Source organism: Chrysochloris asiatica, unplaced genomic scaffold, assembly GCF_000296735.1.
Source record: "Chrysochloris asiatica unplaced genomic scaffold, ChrAsi1.0 scaffold00632, whole genome shotgun sequence".
In the NCBI taxonomy this organism is placed as follows: Eukaryota; Metazoa; Chordata; class Mammalia; order Afrosoricida; family Chrysochloridae; genus Chrysochloris; species Chrysochloris asiatica.
In genome coordinates, this window is record NW_006409150.1 from 49602 (window position 1) to 70734 (window position 21133).

The 21133-nt window shown below is 38.5% G+C and overlaps 2 protein-coding genes across 2 annotated transcripts in view; one reads left to right on the top strand and one right to left on the bottom strand.

Moving 5' to 3' along the window:
* Window positions 1–8179: 8179 nt before the first annotated feature.
* LOC102839089 (olfactory receptor-like protein OLF4-like) lies at window positions 8180–9100 on the top strand. The gene has a single exon (XM_006877837.1). The coding sequence runs from the start codon at window positions 8180–8182 to the stop codon at window positions 9098–9100; it is 921 nt and encodes a 306-aa protein (XP_006877899.1).
* An 8840-nt stretch (window positions 9101–17940) lies between these two features.
* The window catches only part of LOC102839833 (olfactory receptor 7A10-like), a 5173-nt gene continuing 1980 nt past the window's right edge, over window positions 17941–21133 (bottom strand). Inside the window, exon 2 of the mRNA XM_006877839.1 lies at window positions 17941–17951. Within this exon, the coding sequence (XP_006877901.1) occupies window positions 17941–17951 (11 nt within the window). The remainder of the gene's footprint in view (window positions 17952–21133) is intronic.

The window sequence follows — 21133 nt, forward strand, 5'->3', positions numbered from 1 at the left end:
AAGCTGGGCCTGACCCAAACTATGGTATTTTCAGTTGCCTTATATTCATGTGAGGAGTCCTGGTGTGGTGCTGTGGTTTAATGTGCCAGACTGCAAAGCCATTTGAACCGCAAGATTGGCAGTTTAAGCCCATCAGATGCTTCTTGGAAACCCTATACAGGGTCGCTATGTGTCAGAATTGACTCAACAGTACTTAACAACAACAACAACAAATATGCATGTGAGGGTTTAACAATGAAGAATCAATGAATTTTACTTATGTCATTGGAGAAGAATAGTAAACATACCATGGATTGACAGAAGAACAAACAAATCTGTATGGGAGAAACTATAGTCATAATGGGCTTTTGAAGCCAGTATGATGAGACTTTGTCTCTCATCCTGGGACATGTTCTTAGGAAGGAAGAGTTCTAGATAAGGAAATTATGCTTGACAAAATGGAGGGTCAGCAAAAAATTGGAAGATTCCCAAACAAGGTAGATTGTACAGTGTCATAATCAATGGACTCAAAAGTAATAACAGTTGTGAGGATGACACAGAAACAGACAATGTTTTAGTCTGTTATTCGCAGAGTCTCTATGAGTCAGAACCAACACTAAGGCATCTAAGAGCAATTGCTAATGATCATGAACATTTTAAAATATGTATGTTGGCATCTGAATGCTTGTCTGGTGAAATGTCAGCTCACGTGTTCTGCACATTTAAAAATTGGATTATTTGTCTCTTTCTTGTTGAGATGGTGAATTTTTCTATAAATTTTAGAGAATTATGCCCATGTTTTATATGTCACATTCATTCCATGAATTTTTTTGAAGCTTCCTTTCATATATATTTGAAGTCTTGGTTTAGCATTGCAGGATAAACACTGGACTGCTAACCACAATATTGATTGGTTCAAACCCACCAGGAACTCCTTGGAAACCCTACATAGGGTCACAGTGAGCTTGAACCAACTCAATAGCACTTAACAACAACAGCAGAAACAGCATAAAAAACCAAAAGGCAACACTGTTCTCAACAGAGAGACATCGAAGTATTCCTCTTTGTGTATGGGAACCAGACCAGGAGATTCTTTATCAACATTCCTGTTTAGTATTGTAGTTGAAGTCTTTGCTGGTGCTATAAGGAAAGAATAGAAAAGTAAATATATCAAAATTGGCAAAAGATCAACAAAACTCTCTATTTACAGATGATATGATCCTATACATAAAAAAAAAAAAAAAAAAAAAAAAAAAAAAAAAAAAAAAAAAACTCAAGAAAATTATTGAAACTCTGAAAAATTCATAAAAGTGTCAAGGCAGATATAAACATACAAAAATCAGTCAGACTCTTTTACACTACACCTTTACACTAACAAAGAGAGCTCTGAAAAGGAAATCAGGAAAAGCAATACCATTTATAATAGTCACCCAGATGTTGAAATACTTAGGAATAAATCTAACTAGAGAAACAAAGACCTATACAAAGAAAATTACAGAGAACTATTGCAAACAAACAAAACTCAAAGCAATAACAACAACAACAAAAAACAACACATGAATAGAATATACAATACTCAATAATGGGAACACTTGACGGTGAAAATGGAACTACTACTCAAAGCAATCTACAGATCTAATGCAGTTCCAATTCAGAGTCCAAAATCATTCTTTAGAGAGAGGAAATGACTAATCACTAATTTTGTATGGGTAGGAAAGAAATTCTGTGCAAATAAAGCATTACTGAAGAATAATAAAATAAGGTATCTCTCACTTAAAAATCTCAAAACCTACTTACACAGCCACAACACTAAAAAGAACCCAGTACTGGTATATGACAAGCATATAGGGCAATAGAACATAATTGAGAACCCAGAAACATCCACATACAATCAGCTGATCTTTGACAAAAGGCAAAAAGGGTGTAAATGTGGAAGAGATGGTCTCTTTAGCAAATGGTGATGGCAAATGTGGACATCCATTTGTTGAAGAATGAAACAGGACTCATATCTCGAGTCATATACAAACATGAATTTAAAATGGATTAAATACGTAAATGTAACATCTACAGTTGCACGGATCATTCATGAAAAATAAGGCCAAACTTAAGGCCCCTGAAATATGGCAATATAGACAGTCCAACATAACTGAAAACATAAACAGCAGAAGAAAAGTACATGACTGGAACCTTACGCTGGTGTTTGCCTTAAAATTTATTTTAACAAATGAATATCATTATCTCTCTTGTGCCTTTTCAATTATTGTCAGTTTCATATATATTTTTCCATCTCTTGATTTTTTGCCTATATTTCTTATTGTGTGTAAGGTATGTCTTTTGCAAACAGCATATTGATGGATATTGTTTTCTTAATCTGTTTTGCTACTTCTTGTTTCTTGACTGGTGCATTGAATCCATTTTCATTCAGTATAATTGTTGATAGATACAAATTGATTGTTAGCACTTTATCTGTGCTATTTTTGTGGTTCCATTAGCTTCTTTGTTCCATGTAATTTTCTGTGCTGAGTTAGCTTTGTTTGTGGACTTTCTGTTCTTTTTCTTCACTACTTTTATTTTAACGTATATCAAATCATTATAATTTTTCTCATTTTTATTTTGAGGAAGAGGTTTAATAATTTTCTTTGTGGTTACCCTGTAATTTATTAATTTCTTCCTCAATTAAAAACAGTCTGCTGTGGCAAGTTTGCATGGGCTAAGTGGGACACAGGTAAAGAATGATGTATGCACAACCTTGGAACAACAGGGCTCTGGGATATAGAGATTGAGGCATGGTTGGAATGGGCAAAAGGGGGAAAACTATATTAAGATGCTTGGTTGTCTTTTGAATCTTGGTTTCACTTGCATACCATTATAAAATAGACACTTGAGGGGGAGAGAAAGGAATAGCCAGAAATATCACCATAGCAAGCTTGTAAGTAAGTCCTTCTTCAGCCTATAACTGATTGGAATACCTAAAATGGTGCTACAACATGCCCAGTGAAGGAGGTTTCTTGCAGACCCTCTGTATTACATAGACCATAGGTAGAATCCTGAACTGCAGAATCTTCTGAGGTGGGAAATTTTCACTGAAAAGGACAAGCAGACCAACCTGGAGTGGCTAGAAGAACAGAAGATACTTCTTGAAAGAAAGACTGACAGGAAAAATACAAAACAATAATGGCAGTCCAACTGACTACTACAAGAATAAGGAAGTTTCTCACCTAGGAGACATCAAGGTAAGTGGTCGGGTCCCCTCAGGGCAAACCTCCTTCCAAGACTAAGACCCAATGGGAATATATGAGCAGAGAAGCACTCTTACTGGTGAACATATTGGTCACCAATAAGGGGAAGTAATGGAAAAACAGCAATGACGTTGCAAGCGAAGTCCTACCGCATTCAATAGATTCCTGTAAACCTGGGTGGAGACCTGGTTTGCCAGCAGTGTGGCAAGACTTGGGGACTTCTAGGGCCAGAGTCAGTGACATAGCCACAGAGGACTAGAGTGGAGAGTGAAGCATCCAGCTGATAAGAAGAGAGGGCATATGCACAAGAACATCCACACTTGCAGATAATACCCACTTGACCTGGCTTCAATGGCTAGATGATCAGAATTTGATGAACTTGACCTACATCTATGGATGCAGTAGCTCAAAAGAGGGAACAAATCTTTACAGTGAGGCTCATTCCCACCCCCTCGATACTCAAAATGAGGGGCTACAAATGCAAGAAGTGACTGACTTATAAGCTTTCAAGAGGGAGCCTAGATCCAGAGGGTACAGAGGAAGGTAGAATATCCACTGAGTAGTATCCAATCTGTCTGGGCTGGCTGATGAAAGGAGATGGGGATAGCACTTAGGTGGCACAATATTGAATACTTGCTATCAGGACTGACTGTGAGGGCTGGAAATGTAAAAATGTTTTGTAGTAAAAGGAGGGGAATGGGTGACTTTGCAGTCCAGGAGCAGAGGTCCCTGAGACCATCAAGGGTGAAGAGTGTAGTGTGGGACCCTACCCAGAGAAGCAGTGACGCCATACATGGAGGCAGAGACGATGATGTGGAGAGATGGAGTGGCTGGGAACTGTATACCCACAGAGGGAGAGGGCTATGTGTTGGCCAACAAGGGGCAGACTGGCAGGGTATCCCCTTTGTTTGTTTGATGATGTGTGGAGGGGATTGTAACCTTGGCAATGCAATGATATACGGTAAGATGAATGTAAAGTTAATGCTCTCCTATGTAAACGATCACATGATTCACAATAAAAAAAAAAAAAAAGAAAAAAAACTGCTACACAATTGCTCAAAATTCCAACTGAGAGAGAAATAATCTTCATATCAAGGATCAAGCCTATCCTTTCAGTATACCGGGTTGATAGGGACTGGCAACCTAAACATTGGTGGTGGTGGTTGTGTGCCATGGAGACTGTTTCAACTCACAATGACCCTGCATAGGGTTTCCAAGGATGTAAATCTTTACTGGAGCAGAAAGCCTCATCGTTCTCTACCGAAAGGCTGGTAGTTTTGAATTACCGACCTTAAGGTTCACAGCCTGACTCGTCACCAATACGCTATTATCAAAACTGGGTAACTATAAAGGCACGGAGTGGCGCTGTAGGCTACTGCGCTGGACTGCAAACTCATTTGAACCACAATGTCGGTGGTTCAAGCTCACCAGTTTTTCCTTGAAAACCCCATGCAGGGTCACTGTGGGTTGGAACCGACATGATGGCACTTAACAACAATAATATACAGGCATGTGAGTGGTTTACAAGTTATCAAGCATGTGCTTCATTTCAGAGCTAATGGGAGCAGGGTAGAATCTCCACTGAATAGTTTTCTGCTTGTCTAGATGGATCTGGTGAATGGGAATGGAGGAGGGTGGGACTAGGATACTTTTGATTCAGTAGTGAGTAATTGATATCATGACTAATTGTGATTGTCACAACTATAAAGGTAGAAGACGTGTAACAAAAAGGGGGAAGTAGCTAATCTTTCATTCCAGGAACAGAGGACCCTAGGACCATTAAGAAAGAAGAGCCTGAGCTGATGGTTAAATCCTAACCAGAGAAGCAGCTACATCAGAGGTGACACCAGAAAATAAGCAGAGACTATGGCATAGGGAGAGCATCTGAGGACTCTAGATCCATGAAACAGGAAAGGATGTATGTCAGTGGGCAGGAGGCTAGTTTGCAATGTGTGCCCTTTAGTTGTTTAAATGAATCTGTGGTTTCTGTGTTTGTTGTGTACATTAAAAAAAAAAAAAAAAAAAAGGAATAGGAAAAACAACAACAGTCTGTTGAATCTTGAAATCTATTTTACTCACTAGTCATTTGGAAGTTCTGTAACAACAATATTACCTCTTTTTACTTTGTATTTTGTTTGTTACAAATAGCTCCAATGTCACTTATTCCTCAGAAATGATTTCTGGTTCTGCAATTTGGTCACTCATTTGGGCCATTCTGTCTTTATTATTTTTTTTTTAAATGTGAATTGAAATTGTCTATTGTCTCTCAGACATTGTGGTGCAATTGTTATTTGTATTTAATTGATGATTTTTAATTGGTGCATTCTTAGACCCTCACCACCTGATTCCTGGTGGGTTTTATAGAAAATGGAAGTGTGTGTGCAGTTAATTACTGTGTAGTGCCTTTCAGGGTTTTGATGGTATTGGCTGATTTCCATCATTGATCAGGTAGTACAAGACCTGGTAGTGCAAGTGGCGGGGGCTCCAAGTACTATTGGTGTTGCTGATCTGTCTGTTTCCCATGGGGGTGGTAGGAAAAGAACAGGGGGGGGGGAAGGAACAAGCAACAGCAAAAAGAAAAAAAAATAGAGGAATAAAGGGAGTAGAAACAAAGAAAAGGATAATCAGATAGAATACATAAAGAAAAAAAAAATACAAAGCTAGGGAGGGGAAAGAAGGAATGATAAAGAAATAAGAGAATAGTAGTAAACAGAAAACAAGAAGTGGAGGGGGAGAAAAGAAAGGAAAAACAGAAGGGGAGAAAAGGGAATGAATGGATAAACATGGGAGAGAAAAAAAGAAAGAAAGAGAAAAAGAAAGAAAGAAAGAAAGAAAGAAAGAAAGAAAGAAAGAAAGAAAGAAAGAAAGAAAGAAAGAAAGAAAGAAAGAAAGAAAGAAAGAAAGAAAGAAAGAAAGAAAGAAAGAAAAACATTGGGATTGGGACAGACACAAAGAAGAGAAGAGTGTGGGATTCAGGGTATCCAGTTTAGGTTTGACACCCTTTGTTAGCCAAAGTGCTCACAGGGTAGTAGGGAGAGGTGAGAGCATGGATCCCTAGATGGAGTTCATGTCAGACTAGGCATTGTCTATGTTCAGGGTGCCTTATCCAGAAGTAGTTCATGCTGGCTCAGATGGTGGCTGAAGTAAAGTTACTTGTTCCCAGAAAAAAAGGCTTTTGTGACCAGGGTCAAATAGGGGATGGAATGGCTATGGATGGAATTGCTTCTAGTACAGGTGTGTCAAGGGACTCTTCACTGAAGATTCTGATGGTCTGATGAAGCAGAGTTCAAAAGTCTTCAGGCAGGGGTTGGTCCATCTGGTATTTGATTCACAAGGACATGGCTTCTACCACTGGGATACCAGGAGCTGTTCAGGGGTGGGTGAGTGTGGGGGCTGGCCATGCTCTGATCTCCATGAGGGTGAAGGGGACAAGGCAGAATTGCACCATTTTTGTTGCCAGCCACCAGTGTATGATTGTCTTGTCAGGCCAATGTCTCCATAGAATGCTCTTTGCAAAAGTTCTGGATTGCTATGCTGACCCACCTGCCTTCTCTCTCTCTAATTTTATTCACCTTCTTCTCTAGTCACCATTCAATTTACTTCTCTAGTTTTTCCTCTGAAACAAAGGATTCCAGAGTTACTATCTGCAGTCCTGGTGTTGGTCTGCAGGATAAGCACTGGATTGCTAACTAAAGATTGGCATTTCAAGACTATCAGGGGCTATCTGGAAACCCCTTACAGGGTGGTTATAACGGTAGTTAACAACAACAACAACAATCTGCTTAATTTGGTCTTTTCTATCATTTTTGTAAGGATGCGATGCCTGGTGACACTGTAGAACAAGCTCTGCACTGCTAACTGCAAAGCTGTCAATTCAAACTGACCAATTGCTCCATAGGACAAATATGAGGCTGTTTGCTCCTGGAAAGATTTCCATTCTTGTATACCCTACATAGGGTTGCTATGATTTAGCAGAGGTTTTGGTGGTTTGGGATTTTTATCATACATGATCTCTGTATGTTAATACTACTTTGTCATCTTGCTGGAAATCTCTCCTGACTACTCCCTCCATGAGCATAGATTGTAGACAATGAATGAAGTCCTGGAAACTTCTGATGCTGTTTATCTGTCCAGTAACTTTTTTTTTTTTTTTTTAATGTTGACTTGTATCAAAATTTAAGGCTCTATTCTTTAATCTTCATCAGTAGATTTCCCCAGTTGTACTGTGATTTTGTTCCAACCCAAGGAACTCATCTTCTGGCACTGTATCAGACAATGTTCTGCAGCCATTCAGAAGGATTTCAGAGGAGGACCACTTCTTCCTTCTTCCTAGTCTCTTCTCAGTCTGGAAGCTCCACTGAAACTTCTCTATCATGGGTGATCCTGCTGGTATTTGAAACACATGTGCCATAGCTTCCAGCATCATAGCAAAATGAAAGACACCACAGTATGACAAAATGACAGATAAGTGGGAACAAGAACTATTGGCATAAAATAACTGGTTAAAATATTTTGTTGAATAAAGTCTGAAGGAACCCACCAGAAGCTCCTTAACAGCAACAATGTTTCCTTAGCAAAATGTTGGGATTTCTTACCAAAGGACCGTCAGTTTCAGCATCAAGTAGAAGACTGAATATTTAGGATCCCATGATATTCCAGGTAATAGAAAACTAGATCTATAGATATTATATGTTGTTCTTGATCAATGCCACTAGTCTGTTCTGACTCACAGCGACTCTGTGTAGGACTTCTAAGGAGCATCTGGTGAGTTTGAACCACCAACTTTTTGGTTAGCAGTTTTGAGGCAACCCTACAAAACCGCAGCAGGACTCCTAGATATTATATAGGAAATCGGTGAGAATGTTTAAGATAAAAAACAACCGCATAGCTGTGAAATTGTTAATTGTTTGTGGTTAAGTTTGAATTGGTCTCTTCTCTTTTCCAGCAGGTTCATCAGCTACATGAAGCTCAGAAACCAAACACGTGTTTCAGAATTTATTCTTTTGGGGTTCTCAGAAGAGGCAAATCTGCAGCCCCTCCTCTTTGGACTCTTCCTGTCCATGTACCTGGTCACCTTCAGTGGGAATCTGCTGATCATCCTGACTATCATCACGGCCTCTCACCTCCACACACCCATGTACTTCTTCATCTTCAGTCTCTCTTTTACAGACATTTGCTTCACCTCCACCACTGTCCCAAAGATGTTGCTGAACATTCAGACACAGAAAAAAATTATTACCTATGAAGATTGCATCACTCAATTGTATTTTTTCATGCTTTTTGCAGCATTAGACCATTCCCTCTTGACAGTGATGGCTTATGACCGATATGTGGCTATATGTCACCCACTACACTACACAGTCATCATGAACCCCAAGTTCTGTGGTCTCCTGCTTTTGGCTTCCTTGTTATTGAGTGGGCTGGAGTCTCTATTACATAGCTTAATGGTTTTGCGACTGTCTTTTTGTACAGAATTGGAAATCTCCCACTTTTTCTGTGAACTTAATCAGATACTCCAACTTGCTTGTTCTGATATTTTCCTCAATGACTTAATATTGTATTTTGTAGCTGGACTTCTGGGTGTTATTCCACTCACTGGAATCCTTTTCTCTTACTGTAAGATTGTGTCCTCCATTTTGAGAATTTCATCAGCTGAGGGCAAGTCTAAAGCCTTTTCCACTTGTGGGTCTCACCTCTCAGTTATTTCCTTATTCTATGGTACATCTCTTGGAGTTTATCTTAGTTCTGCTGCTACCCCAAACTCCAGGGCATCTGCAATAGCCTCAGTGATGTACACTGTGGTCACTCCCATGCTGAACCCTTTTATCTATAGTCTTAGAAATAAGGACATAAAGCAGGGCCTAAGAAAACTTTTAACCTGAGAAATGTTTCCTGCACAATAAAATGATTTTACTAGAGGGTAGAGAGCTATTCATGAGCAGTGGAGCTCAAAATCATGAAGACCTAAATAATAAATAGTTAAATCTGCTCAACACTCTGAATTTTTTCAGAATTCAGTCTCCATTATTTTTAAAGCTATTGTTTCTTGTATATTTCTCGTTTATTATGAATTAAGTATAGTTTATTTATAAAGTAATCAGTTTTCTATTCTATAAATCATGTACTTTGTTCCATCTCAATGATTGCAGTCATTTCCATGGATTATCAGCTACCAGCTTCCTCCCTTCAGTTCCTATTTACATTCCACCCACTTTCCCATCCCTTCTCAATTTTGTCCAATGCTGCACCTTGGACAGCCTTTCATGAACTTTAAAGATCCCATCCCAGATATTACTTACCACATTTGCATTTAGAGCCTTCCTTGTCTTTGTGGACTATGTTATGTCTCAGAAGATAGGGAAATGTATCGACTCACCTTTAGTGTGTCCTTTGTTGTTGGATGTGCTCAATTTTCAATAGAGGAATGTATAATACAGCATCATGGCTAAATGTGGAGATGTTAGGAGAAGTTATTTGAGAATAGTGGGCTGGTTAAATAAATATTACAAGGTGTATTCTACAATAAAATAATGCAACTATTAAACCAAATGAAAGTTGATGAGAGAGACTATCTCTAAGGAAGGATGAATTATGTATCATTTATTACCATTATATTGGTATATACAAATAACAATGTAACAAACATAACACAATGCGACATCCTATATAATACAGTTGATGCTGTTGTTAGTTGCCTTCAAGTCTATTCTGAATCACACTAAACCCATATGTGCAGAGTAAACTGTCCTTAGGGTTTTCAAAGTTGTGATCATGGGAAGCAGATCCCCAGGCCTAGGAACATTGGTGAGACTCTGAGTTGGTTCTGACTGACAACTTTTCAGTTAGTCATTGGATACTCAACCATTTTCACTGCCCCTGCAGGATCTGTTGTGATGGAGTCTTCTACAGCTTCAGAATAATCTGACCTCTTGTTTCCCCTCAACTCTTAACTGCATCCTCAACACAGCTTCCTGTTTTTCATTTAACTTATACCATTGTCTTTGGTGCTTCTAGATGGCATAAGGAATATGCCTGTTTTGGGGAGTTTATACTGCCTATAGTGCCTATAAAGGGCTCTGGTAGCATAGTGGTTACAAATCGGGCTGCTAACCTCAAAGTCAGTAGTTTAAAACTACCAGCCCTTCCATGGGAGAAAGATGAGGCTTTCTGCTCCCATAAAGATTTATTGCCTCGGAAACCCTGTACATGGTCACTATGATTCAGAACTGACTCCACAGTACTTAACCAAAACAACATACTGCCTATTACTCTGTCTAAAATTATTTTCTCACAGTATTAAGCTTGACTACTCTTCACACTTTTTGCCCAAAGGTTCCTTATCAGAGTACACAAAGAAGTATTTCTTTTATACTCTATAATTTACTAATGCAATTTTAATTCACAAATGGCAATTATTATCATTTACTGATTTATTTATAGTGTGTTGACCCCCACCTTCAATACACACAAAAGGGCAAGGTTTTTAATATAATATCTACTGCTGCTCTCAGTGCCTTCAAGAACACTTGTTGTTAAGTGCCATTGAATTGGATCTGTCTCATAGTGACTGTATGCACAACAGAAAGAAACACAAGTCAGTCCTGTACCATACTCACAATTGTTGTTATGCTTAAACCCATAGATTTATCCATGGTTCCAATCCACCTTGTGAGGGTCTTCTTCTTTGCATACCCTCTACTTTAGCTATGACAAGGGTATTTTAAATACCAGCAGGTTTACCCACAGTGGACAGGGTTCAGCTGAGCTTCCAGATGAAGACAGACCAGGAAGAAGGAGAGATGGACTGCTTTTGAATATTTGTTGTTGTTGTTAGGTGCCATCAAGTCTGCACCAACTCATAGTGAATCTATGCACAACAAAAGAAACATGGCCCGGTCCTGGGCCAATCTCACAATCATTGTTACGCCTGAGCCCATTGCTGTTGCCACTGTGCCAGTCCATCTCATTGGGTGACTTCCTCTTTTTTCTCCAGCCCTCCACTTTACCAAACATGATATCATTTTCCAGTGACTGGTTCCTCCTAATTATATATTTGAAGTATGAGAGACAAAATTTGGCCATCCTAGTTTCCAAGGAAGACTTTGACTATACTTATTGCAACACAGATTTGTTTGTTCTTTTGGCATTCCATAGCTTGTCATGATCCACACAATGGAAAACAAGGAAGACCAGTTAATACCACCATTAGTGAAATTTATACACCAATTGAAACCAGTTAATGAAATTGAAGAATTCGCACAACTTTTCAATCTGAAATTGATAAAAAATGTAATCAAAATGCATTGATAACTACTAGCATTTCGGAAGATTGGAAACAAAGAAGAAGGATCATTAGTTGGAAAATATGTCCTTGGTGATAGAAATGATGCTGGAGATAGTATGATAGAAATTTACAAAACCAATAACTTGTTCATTGCAAATACTTTTAGTTATTATTTTTTTTACAGTCTTCTCAGTGAACCATCATTCAAAAATATTTACTTCAATTGTCTCTGTTTTTCTTTTCTATTTTTGGAGGGTGGGGCAGGGTGGAGAGATGCACACAGAAACACTCAGGAATATAAAATAATTTCAACAACCAAGGGCATATTCTGCAACCCTGCCACTTGGTCGCAGCATTCAGTCCATTTCTTCCCATTGGTCTAGAGTTCTCAGCTGCTCCATTTCTCCATATCCTCATCTCTGTCTCCATCTCTGATATTGTTGTCTCTCTTGATAGGGTCCTGCATTCCACTTGTTTTCTTTTCCTTTGATGGTCCTAAAGTCTTTGGTTTCTGGATTGTAACATTAACTACTCCCTGATTTTTGTTACAAAATTTCTATCCTTACAGATGTGACAGTTGCAACTAGTCATGAAAACAATTACTGACTATTCAATCATAAGAATTTTATATCCATCTCCTTTCACCAGACCCATCTAGACAACATGAAAACTTTTCAGTGGGGACTCTATCTTCCCACACACACTCTTAAAACTAAACTCCCTCTTGGAACCTTGTAAGCCAGTCAATTTGTGCCTTTATCACTCGCTCATTTAAGGTAGACATTGTCTAAGTTGTCCATCTCTTTCTACCCTGTATACAGAGGGGATAGGATTTATACTTGATGTGAAGACTCCCTCCCTCTCTGTTGGTATTTTGAGCTACTATATCCATAAGAACTAAGGTGCACCTGTCCCAGGTCATGATATTTTCAATAACCTCATATGCATGTGAAAGATGGACAGTGAATAAGAAAGACTGTAGAAGAATTGATGTTTTGAGTTATGGTGTTGGAAGAGAATATTGAAAGTGCATTGGGCTACCAAAAGAACCAATGGATATGTGTTGGAATAAGTACAGCTAGAGTGCTCCTTGGAGGCCAGGATGGCCAAACTTAGTCTCTCAGACTTCAGCATTTTTTCAGGAAGTCACCAGGCACTCCTTGAAACCCTATGCACAGGTGCTATAGGTCAGAACCAGCTCGACAGCACTTACACATAAACATATTAGTATAGAAGAATCCAACTCATTTTTATATATTGATCTTGTAGCTTGCCATTTTGCTGAATCTTTTGTTGATATTGTTAGGTGCCAGTGAGTTAGTACTGACTCATAGCGACCTTATGCACAGCAAAATGAAACAATGCCAGACCTGTGTTAACCACATAATCATTGCTACGGTTGAGCACATTACTGATACCACTGTGCCAATACATTCTATTGGGAGTTTTCCTCTTTTTTACTAGCCATCCACTTTACTAAGCATGATGTCATTCTCCATGAACTTGTCCTTTCAGATAATATGTCTGAAGAATGAGAGCTGAAGTTGGCCATCCTGTCTTCTAAGGAACGTTCTGGCTATACTTCATCCAACACAAATTTTGTTTGTTCTTTTGGCACTCCATGATACTTTTAATGTTCTCATCCAACATCATAACTCAAATGCATCAATTCTTCTATGGTCTTCTTTATTCATTGTCCAACATTTACATGCATATGAGGCTAGTGAAATACTATGGCTTGTGCCATGTGCACTTTAGTCCTGAAACTGACATCTTTGCTCTTGAACACTCTATAGAGGTCCTGAGCAGTGGATTTACCTAACTCAGTACATAGTTTGGATCTCTTTACTGCTGCTTCCATGAGTGTTGATGGTTGATACATGCAAAATGAAGTCTTTGACAATTTTAATATTTTCTCCATTTATCTTGATACTATTTACTGGTTCAAAAGAGTGAATTTTTGCTGAATCTTTAAATAAACTCAAATAATTTTCATGCTGAGTCTTTGGAATTTCTATACATAGGATCACATCATCTGAAAATAGAGTTTTATTTATTTTTTGCCACTTCAGATACCTTTATTTTCCCTTTCTTGCCTTATAACTCTGGCTAAGACGGCCAAAGTATTATTGAATTGGAGTGATGATAAAGGGAATCCTTGTCTGGTTTATGTTTTCAAAGGGAATGCTTCAATTTTTCTCTATTGAGAGTAATATTGACTTTTGTATTTATATATATGCTCTTAATTATGTTGAGGAATTTCCCTTCTATTCTCTTCTATTCATTGAGTGTTTATATCAAGAATGGGTATTGGATTTTGTCAATTGCCTTTTCTGCATCAATCAATATGATCATGCATCCCTTATTCTTTTATTTTTATTTTTATGGTGGATTATTGCTTGGTAAAGTGTAGGGTCAATTGACTGGAAGATTTCTGTATTTGTGCCCATTCCAAAGAGACGTAACCCAATGGGATGTGGAAATCTTTCAACAATATAATTGGTTTCCCATTTAAGTAATGTTTCATAAAAGATAATGCAAAAATGGTTGCAACCATACATTGGCAGAGTACTTTCAGAGGTTCAAGCCAGAACAAGGGATATCATTGCTTATGTCATATAGATTTTGGCTGAAGGCAGAGAATACTATAAAGATACTTACCCATGCTTTATTGACTACAAAAAAGATTTTGCTTGTGTGAATCATAACAAGCTATGGACAGCATTGCAAAGTATGATTATTCCCGAAAACTTAATTGTTCTCAGGAAAAACCTGTTCCAAGAGGCTGTTATTCAAACAGAACACGGGAACACCGAATAGTTTAAAATAAGAAAGGGGTACACCAGGGCTGGATTCTTTCACCATGCTTATTCAATATGTATGCTGAACAAATTCAAGAAGCTAGATTGTGTGAAGAAATATTTCGCATCAAGAATGCAGGAAGACTCATTAAAAACCTTTGTTATGTGGATGATACAACCTTGCTTGTTGTAAGAAAAGAAGATTTAAAATATTTACTGATTAAGATCAGTAAAACATATTATCTGGAAGGACAAGTTGATGGAGAATGACATCATGCTTGGAAAAGTGGATGTCTAGTGAAAAGAGGAAAACCCCCATAGAATGTATTGGCACAGTGGTATCAGTAATGTGCTCAAGCATAGCAATGACTGCGAGGTTAGCACAGGTCTGGCATTATTTCATTTTGCTGTGCATGAGGTCACTATGAGTCAGTAGTAACTCACTGGCACCTAATAACATCAACAAAAGATTCAGCAAAAAGGCAAGCTACAAGATCAATATACAAAAATGAGTTGGATTCTTCTATACTAATATGTTGTTTGTGTGTAAGTGCTGTCGAGCTGGTTCCAAACCATAGCACCCATGCATAGGGTTTCAAGGAGTGCCTGGTGACCTTGAACCATAGACCTTGCAAGTCAAACTGACTTTGTAGACCAGTGCATTAACCCACAGCATCACACCAGAACTCTATAGACAGCACTGAAGAGGAAATTAGGAAAAAATACCATTTACAGTTTCCACACAGAAGATAAAATAACTAGGAATAAATCTAACCAGAGAAACAAAAGACCTATGCAACAAAAACTACAAAATACTATTACGAGAAACCAAAAGAGACATGCAAAAATGGAAGACTATAACATGCTCATGGATATGAAGACTTAACATTGTGAAAATGCAAATAGTACCCAAAGCAATCTATAGATATAACTCAATCCCAGTCCAGATTTCAACATAATCTTTAGAGAGATGGAAGAAATTATCATTAAGAAAGGCCACAGATAAGCAAAATACTGCTTAAGATGAACAAAATTGGAGCCTCTCACTCCCTGGCCTCAAAAATCACTACATAGCCACAGTAATAAAAACAGCCTGGTACAGGTACAATGGAAGATATGTATATCAAGGAAACAGAATTGAGAACCCAAAAGTAAATCCATCCACAACAGTCAGATGATCTTTGTTAAATGGACAAGAGATAGTTTCTTCAACAAAGATTACTGGCAAAATTGGAAATGCATTTGCAGAAGAATGAAATAAGAGCCATATAGCACACCATATAAAGAAACAAACAGCATGGATTAAAGACAAAATGTAAAACCTCGAATTATAAAGATCACCAATGACAAAACAGGGACAAACTTAGGAGCTCTAATTTATGGTATAAATACACTATCAAACATTACAATAAACATACAAACAGTAGAAAACTAGTAGATTTGTGGGACCGTCTTAAAATTTGACACTTACGTGCATAAAAACATTTCTCCAAAAGAGTAATAAGGGAGACACAGACTTGGAAATTATTTTTTTGCAATAGCATATCAGATAAGGGACTAATCTAAAATTTATAGAAAACTACAACACTGCTACAAAAAAAAAAAAAAAAAAAAAGACAAACAACCCAATTAAAAAAATGTGCGCAGGACATGTACACACATGAATCCAAGCTAGACATTTGTAGCCAAGAAACATACGAAGAAATGGTCTTGATGATTAGTCACATGCTGTTGTTGTTAGTTGCCATGGAGTTGGTATCAACACATAGTGGGCCTGTGCACAACAGAACGAAACACTGTCTGGTCCTGCACCAACTTCTCAATAGTTGCTGTGCCTGAGAAAAATGATGCTGTCTCTCTGCCAATCCATTTCATGGGGGTCTTCCTTTTTTCTCTAATCCTCCACTTTACCAGACATTATGTCCTTCTCAAGGGACTGGTCCCTCCTGATAATATGTCCAAAGTATGAGAGAAGAAGTCTGGCCATCCAGGCCTCCAAGGATACTCTGGGTATACATCTTCTAGCACAGTTTGTTCTTTTGAGAATTCATGGTACTTTCAATATTCCCCTTCAACATCAAAACTCAAATGCATCAATTATTCTATAATCTTCCTGATTCACTGTCCAAATATCACATGCATACGAGGTTATTGAAAATATCATGGCTTAGGTCAGATGCACATTAGTCCTCAAACTGACGTCTTTGCTCTTGAATATTATAAAGAGGTCTTGTGCAGTAGATTTACCTAATAAAACACATCACTTGATTTCTTGACTGCTGTTTCCGTATGTGTTGTTGATGGTTGATCAAAGCAAAATGAAGTCTTTGACAACTTTAATCCTTTTTCCATTTATGTAGATGTTGTATCTTGGTCCAGTGGTGAGAATTTCTGTGCTCTTTCTATTAACCAACAACCCATACTGAAGGCTGTGGTCTTTGATCTTAATCAGTAAGTTGTTTTTTTTGTTGTTGTTGTAGTTTTTGTCTTTTGCTTTTTAATTGTATTTTAAGTTCTCTTTATTTTCTGCAAGCAAGGTTGTATCATCTGCATAGCACATGATTGTTAATGATCCTTCCTCCAATCCTGATTTACCACATTTTTCTTCATATCCTCCAACTTCTTTGATTATTTGTTCAGCATACAGATTGAATAAATAATGGTAAAAAAGACAACCCTGGAGGGGGTGGAAGAACAAGGTAGATAGGGGCACATTGAGGCAGGTTTTCATGGGCTAAATGGGACAGAGGTAAATAATGATGTATGCTCAAACTTGGAACAACAGGGCTTTGTAATACAAGGATTGAGGAACAGTCTGAAGAGGGGAAATAATGTTAAGATGCTTAACTGTCTTATGAATATTGCTTTCCCTTGCCTGCTATTGTAAAATAGACACTTGAGTGGGATAAAAAGTAATATTGGGAAACATGATTACTGAAACTAATCAACCTGTCTTCAGCCTATAACTTACTGGAATACCTAAAAGGGGTTCTTGAAATTGCCCAGTGAAATAGGCTTGATGTGGACCCTTTGTAGTGTAGATTTTTGGTAGAATCCTGAGCCCCATCTATAACCTTCTGAGTGGGACATTCCCACTAGAAAGGACAAGCAAACCAGTCTGGAATAGCTAGAGCAACAGAAGATACTTATTCAAAGAATGATCAGCAGGAAAAATCCAAAACAAAAATGGCAGTATGACTGGATACTACAAAAACAAGCAAGTAGTTCCCCAGGGAGCCATCAAGTCAAGCAAGCAATCAAGTCCCTTCAGGACAAACAGCCCTCCTAGATGGACACCACTCAAAGGGAATACATGAACAGGAATGTAAGCTTGCTGACAACCACATTGTTCTACTGCTGAGTGGAAGAGATGTAAAGACAGCAATGAAGAAATGGCCAGAGTTAAAGCATGTTCCATAGACTCCTGTTAACCTGAAGAGCAGAGAAAGATCAAAAGGGTTGGTTAGACTAAAGTGTGGTGAGACATGGGGACGCCAGAGCCCATGGACAAGGACATAGTCACAGAGGGCTAGAGCTGAGAGTGAAGCATCCAGCTGATATGAAATGAGGGGAGACGCACAAGAACACCCATACTTGCAGATAGTCCCCATTTGACGTAGCCTCAATGGCTTCATGATCAGAACTTGACTAGAAGAAGATTAAAAAAGAAAAGAATGATTAATTGATTAATTGCTACATTTTTATGAACTTGACTTGTTTGTGTTGTTTTTAGGTGCTATTGAGTCGGTACCGACTCATAGCCACCTTATGCACAACAGAACGAAACATACTGCTCGATCCTAGGCCAACCTCACAATTTTTGTCACGCTTGAGCCAATTGATGCTGCCGTTTTGCCACTCCACCTCACCGAAGATCTTCCTCTTTTTCTCTGACCTTCCACCTTACCAAACATGACATCATTCTCCAGCGACTGGTCTCTCCTGATAATATTGCTGAAGTAAGAGAGATGAAGTTTGGCCATCCTGGCCTCCAAGGAGCACTTGGGCTGTACTTCTTCCAACACAAATCCATTGGTTCTTTTGGTAGCTGATTACTTTAAATATTCTCCTCCAGCCCCATAACTCAAAACATCAATTCTTTAACAGTCTTTCTTAGTCACTGTCTAGCTTTCACATGCATATGAGGTTATTGAAAATATCATGACGTGGGTAAGGCGCTCCTTAGTCCTGATGGATATGTTGTTGTTGTTGTTAAGTGCCGTCAAGTCAGTTCCGACTCATAGGGACCCTGTGCAGGGTTTCCAAGGAGACGCTGGTGAGCTTGAACCGCCAACCTTGCCGTTCAAATGGCTTTGCAGTCTGGCACATTAACCCACAGCGCCTCACCAAGACTGATGGATATAGTACCTCAAATTACCAACAGAGAGGGAAGGAGTCTTCACATCAAGTATAAATCCTATCTCCTCTGTATACAGGTCAGAAAGAGACGGACAACATAGACATTGGCTACCTACAATGAGCTGGTGATAAAAGCACAAAGTGACGGGCTTACAAGGTTTCAGAGGGAGTTTAGTTTTAAGAGTGTGTGTGGGAAGATAGAGTCCCCACTTAATAGCTTTCATGTTGTCTAGATGAGTTTGGAAAAAGGAGATGGAGATAAGATTCTTATGATTAAATAGTGAGTAATTGTTATCATGACTAATTTAGACAGTCACATCTGTAAGCATAGAAATTTTGTGATAAAAAGCCAGAGTAGTTAATCTTACAATCCAGAAACCGAGGACCTTAGGGCCATCAATGGAAAAGAGGAAAAGTGGAAGGCAGGACCCTATTCAGAGAAACAGTGATACCAGAGATGGAGACAGAGGTGAGGACATGGAGAAATTAAGCCACTGAGGACTCTAGACTCATGGAAAGAAAGGGACTGAGTGCTGCGATCAAGTGGCAGGGTTGCAGAAAGTGCTCTTTGGATGTTGAAATTATTGTATATTCCTGAGTGTTTCTGTGTACAACTCTCCACCCTCCAAAAAAAGAAAAGAAAAACAGAGAGAATTGTAATAAATACTTTTGAATGATGGTGCACAGAGAAGATTGTAAAATAAATAAATAATGGTATTTGTAATGAACAAGTTACTGGTCTTGCAAAATTCTATCATGCAACCTCCAACATCATTTCTATCATTGAGGCTGTATTTTCTAAGTAATGATACTTCCTCTTTGTTTCCAATCTTTGTATTCCAAATGGTAGTAGTTATTAATGCATTTTGATTACATTTTTATCAATTTCAGACTGAAAAGTTGGGAGAATCCTTCAATTCCATTAACTGGTTTCAGTGGTTGGTGCATAAATTTGACAAATGGTGGTATTAACTGGTCTTCCTTATTTTCCATTATGTGGAACATGACAAGCTATGGAATGCCAAAAGAACAAACAAATGTGTGTTGCAATAAGTATAGCCAAAGTCCTCCTTGGAAGCTAGGATGGCCAAACTTTGTCTCTCATACTTCAAACATGTTATTAGGAGGAACCAATAGCTGGAAAAAGGAGTTCTGGTAGCATAGTGGTTACGAATCAGGCTGTGAACTGCAAGGTCAGCAGTTCGAAACTACCATCTGCTCCGCGGAAGAAAGATGAGGTGTTCTGCTTCCATAAAGATTTATAGCCTCGGAAACTCTGTACAGGGTCGCTATGGGTCAAAATCGACTTGATGGCACTTAACAACAACAATCACTGGAAAAATATATCATGTTTGGTAAAATGGAGGATTGGAGAAAAAGAGGAAAACCTGCAATGAGATGGACTGGCACCGTGGCAGCAGCGATGGTCTAAGGCGTAACAATGATTGTGAGGTTGACCCAGGACCAGGTAGTGTTTCTTTTTGTTTTGTATAGATTCACTATGAGTTGGTGCAGACTTGATGGCACCTAACAACAACAACAACAAATATTCAGAAGTAGTCCATCTCTCCTTCTTCCTGGTTTGTCTTCATCTGGAAGTTCAGCCTGAAACCTATCCACTGTGGGTAACTCTGCTGGTATTTAAAATACCCTTGTCATAGCTAAAGTAGAGGATGTGCACAGAAGAAGACCCTCACAAGATGGATTGGCACAATGGCTAAATCTATGGGCTCAAGCATAACAACAATTGTGAGTATGGTACAGGACTGACTTGTGTTTCTTTCTGTTGTGCATACAGCCACTGTTAGACAGAACCAATTTAATGGCACTTAACAACAAGTGTTCTTGAAGGCACTGAGAGCAACAGTAAGTATTATTTTAAAAAACCTTGCCCTTTTGTGTGTATTGAATGTGGGGTTCAATACACTATAAATATATCAGTCAATAATGTATAGTAATTGCCATTTGTGAATTACAATTGTGTAAGTAAATTATAGAGTTGAAAAGAAGGACTTCTTTATATACTCTGAGACAGAACCTTTGGGCTTAAAATGTGAAGAGTACTCAAGCATAATATGTGAGAAAATAATTTTAGACAGAGATATAGGCGATGTTGTCGTTGATAAGTACCGTGGAGTCGGTTCTGACTTATAGGGACTTTGCACAGGGATTCTGAGGCAATAAATCTTTAAGGGATCAGAGAGCCTCATCTTTCTCCTGCAGGATAGCTGGTAGTTTCAAACTACAGAAATTGAGGTTAGCAGCCTAATTCAAAACCACTGCGCTACCAGAGCGCCTTATAGGCAGTATAGGCAGTCTAAACTCCCTAAAACAGGGATATTCCTTATGCCATCTAGCAGCACCAAAGACAATGGTATAAGTTAAATCAATAAAAGGAAGCTGAGTTGAGGTTGCAGTTAAGAGTTGAGGGGAAACAAGAGGTCAGATTATTCTGAAGCTGTAGAAGACTC

What these genes read in the sequence shown, in the direction of transcription:
- LOC102839089 (XM_006877837.1), top strand. Translation starts at nt 8,180, where the DNA reads ATGAAGCTCAGAAACCAAACACGTGTTTCAGAATTTATTCTTTTGGGG.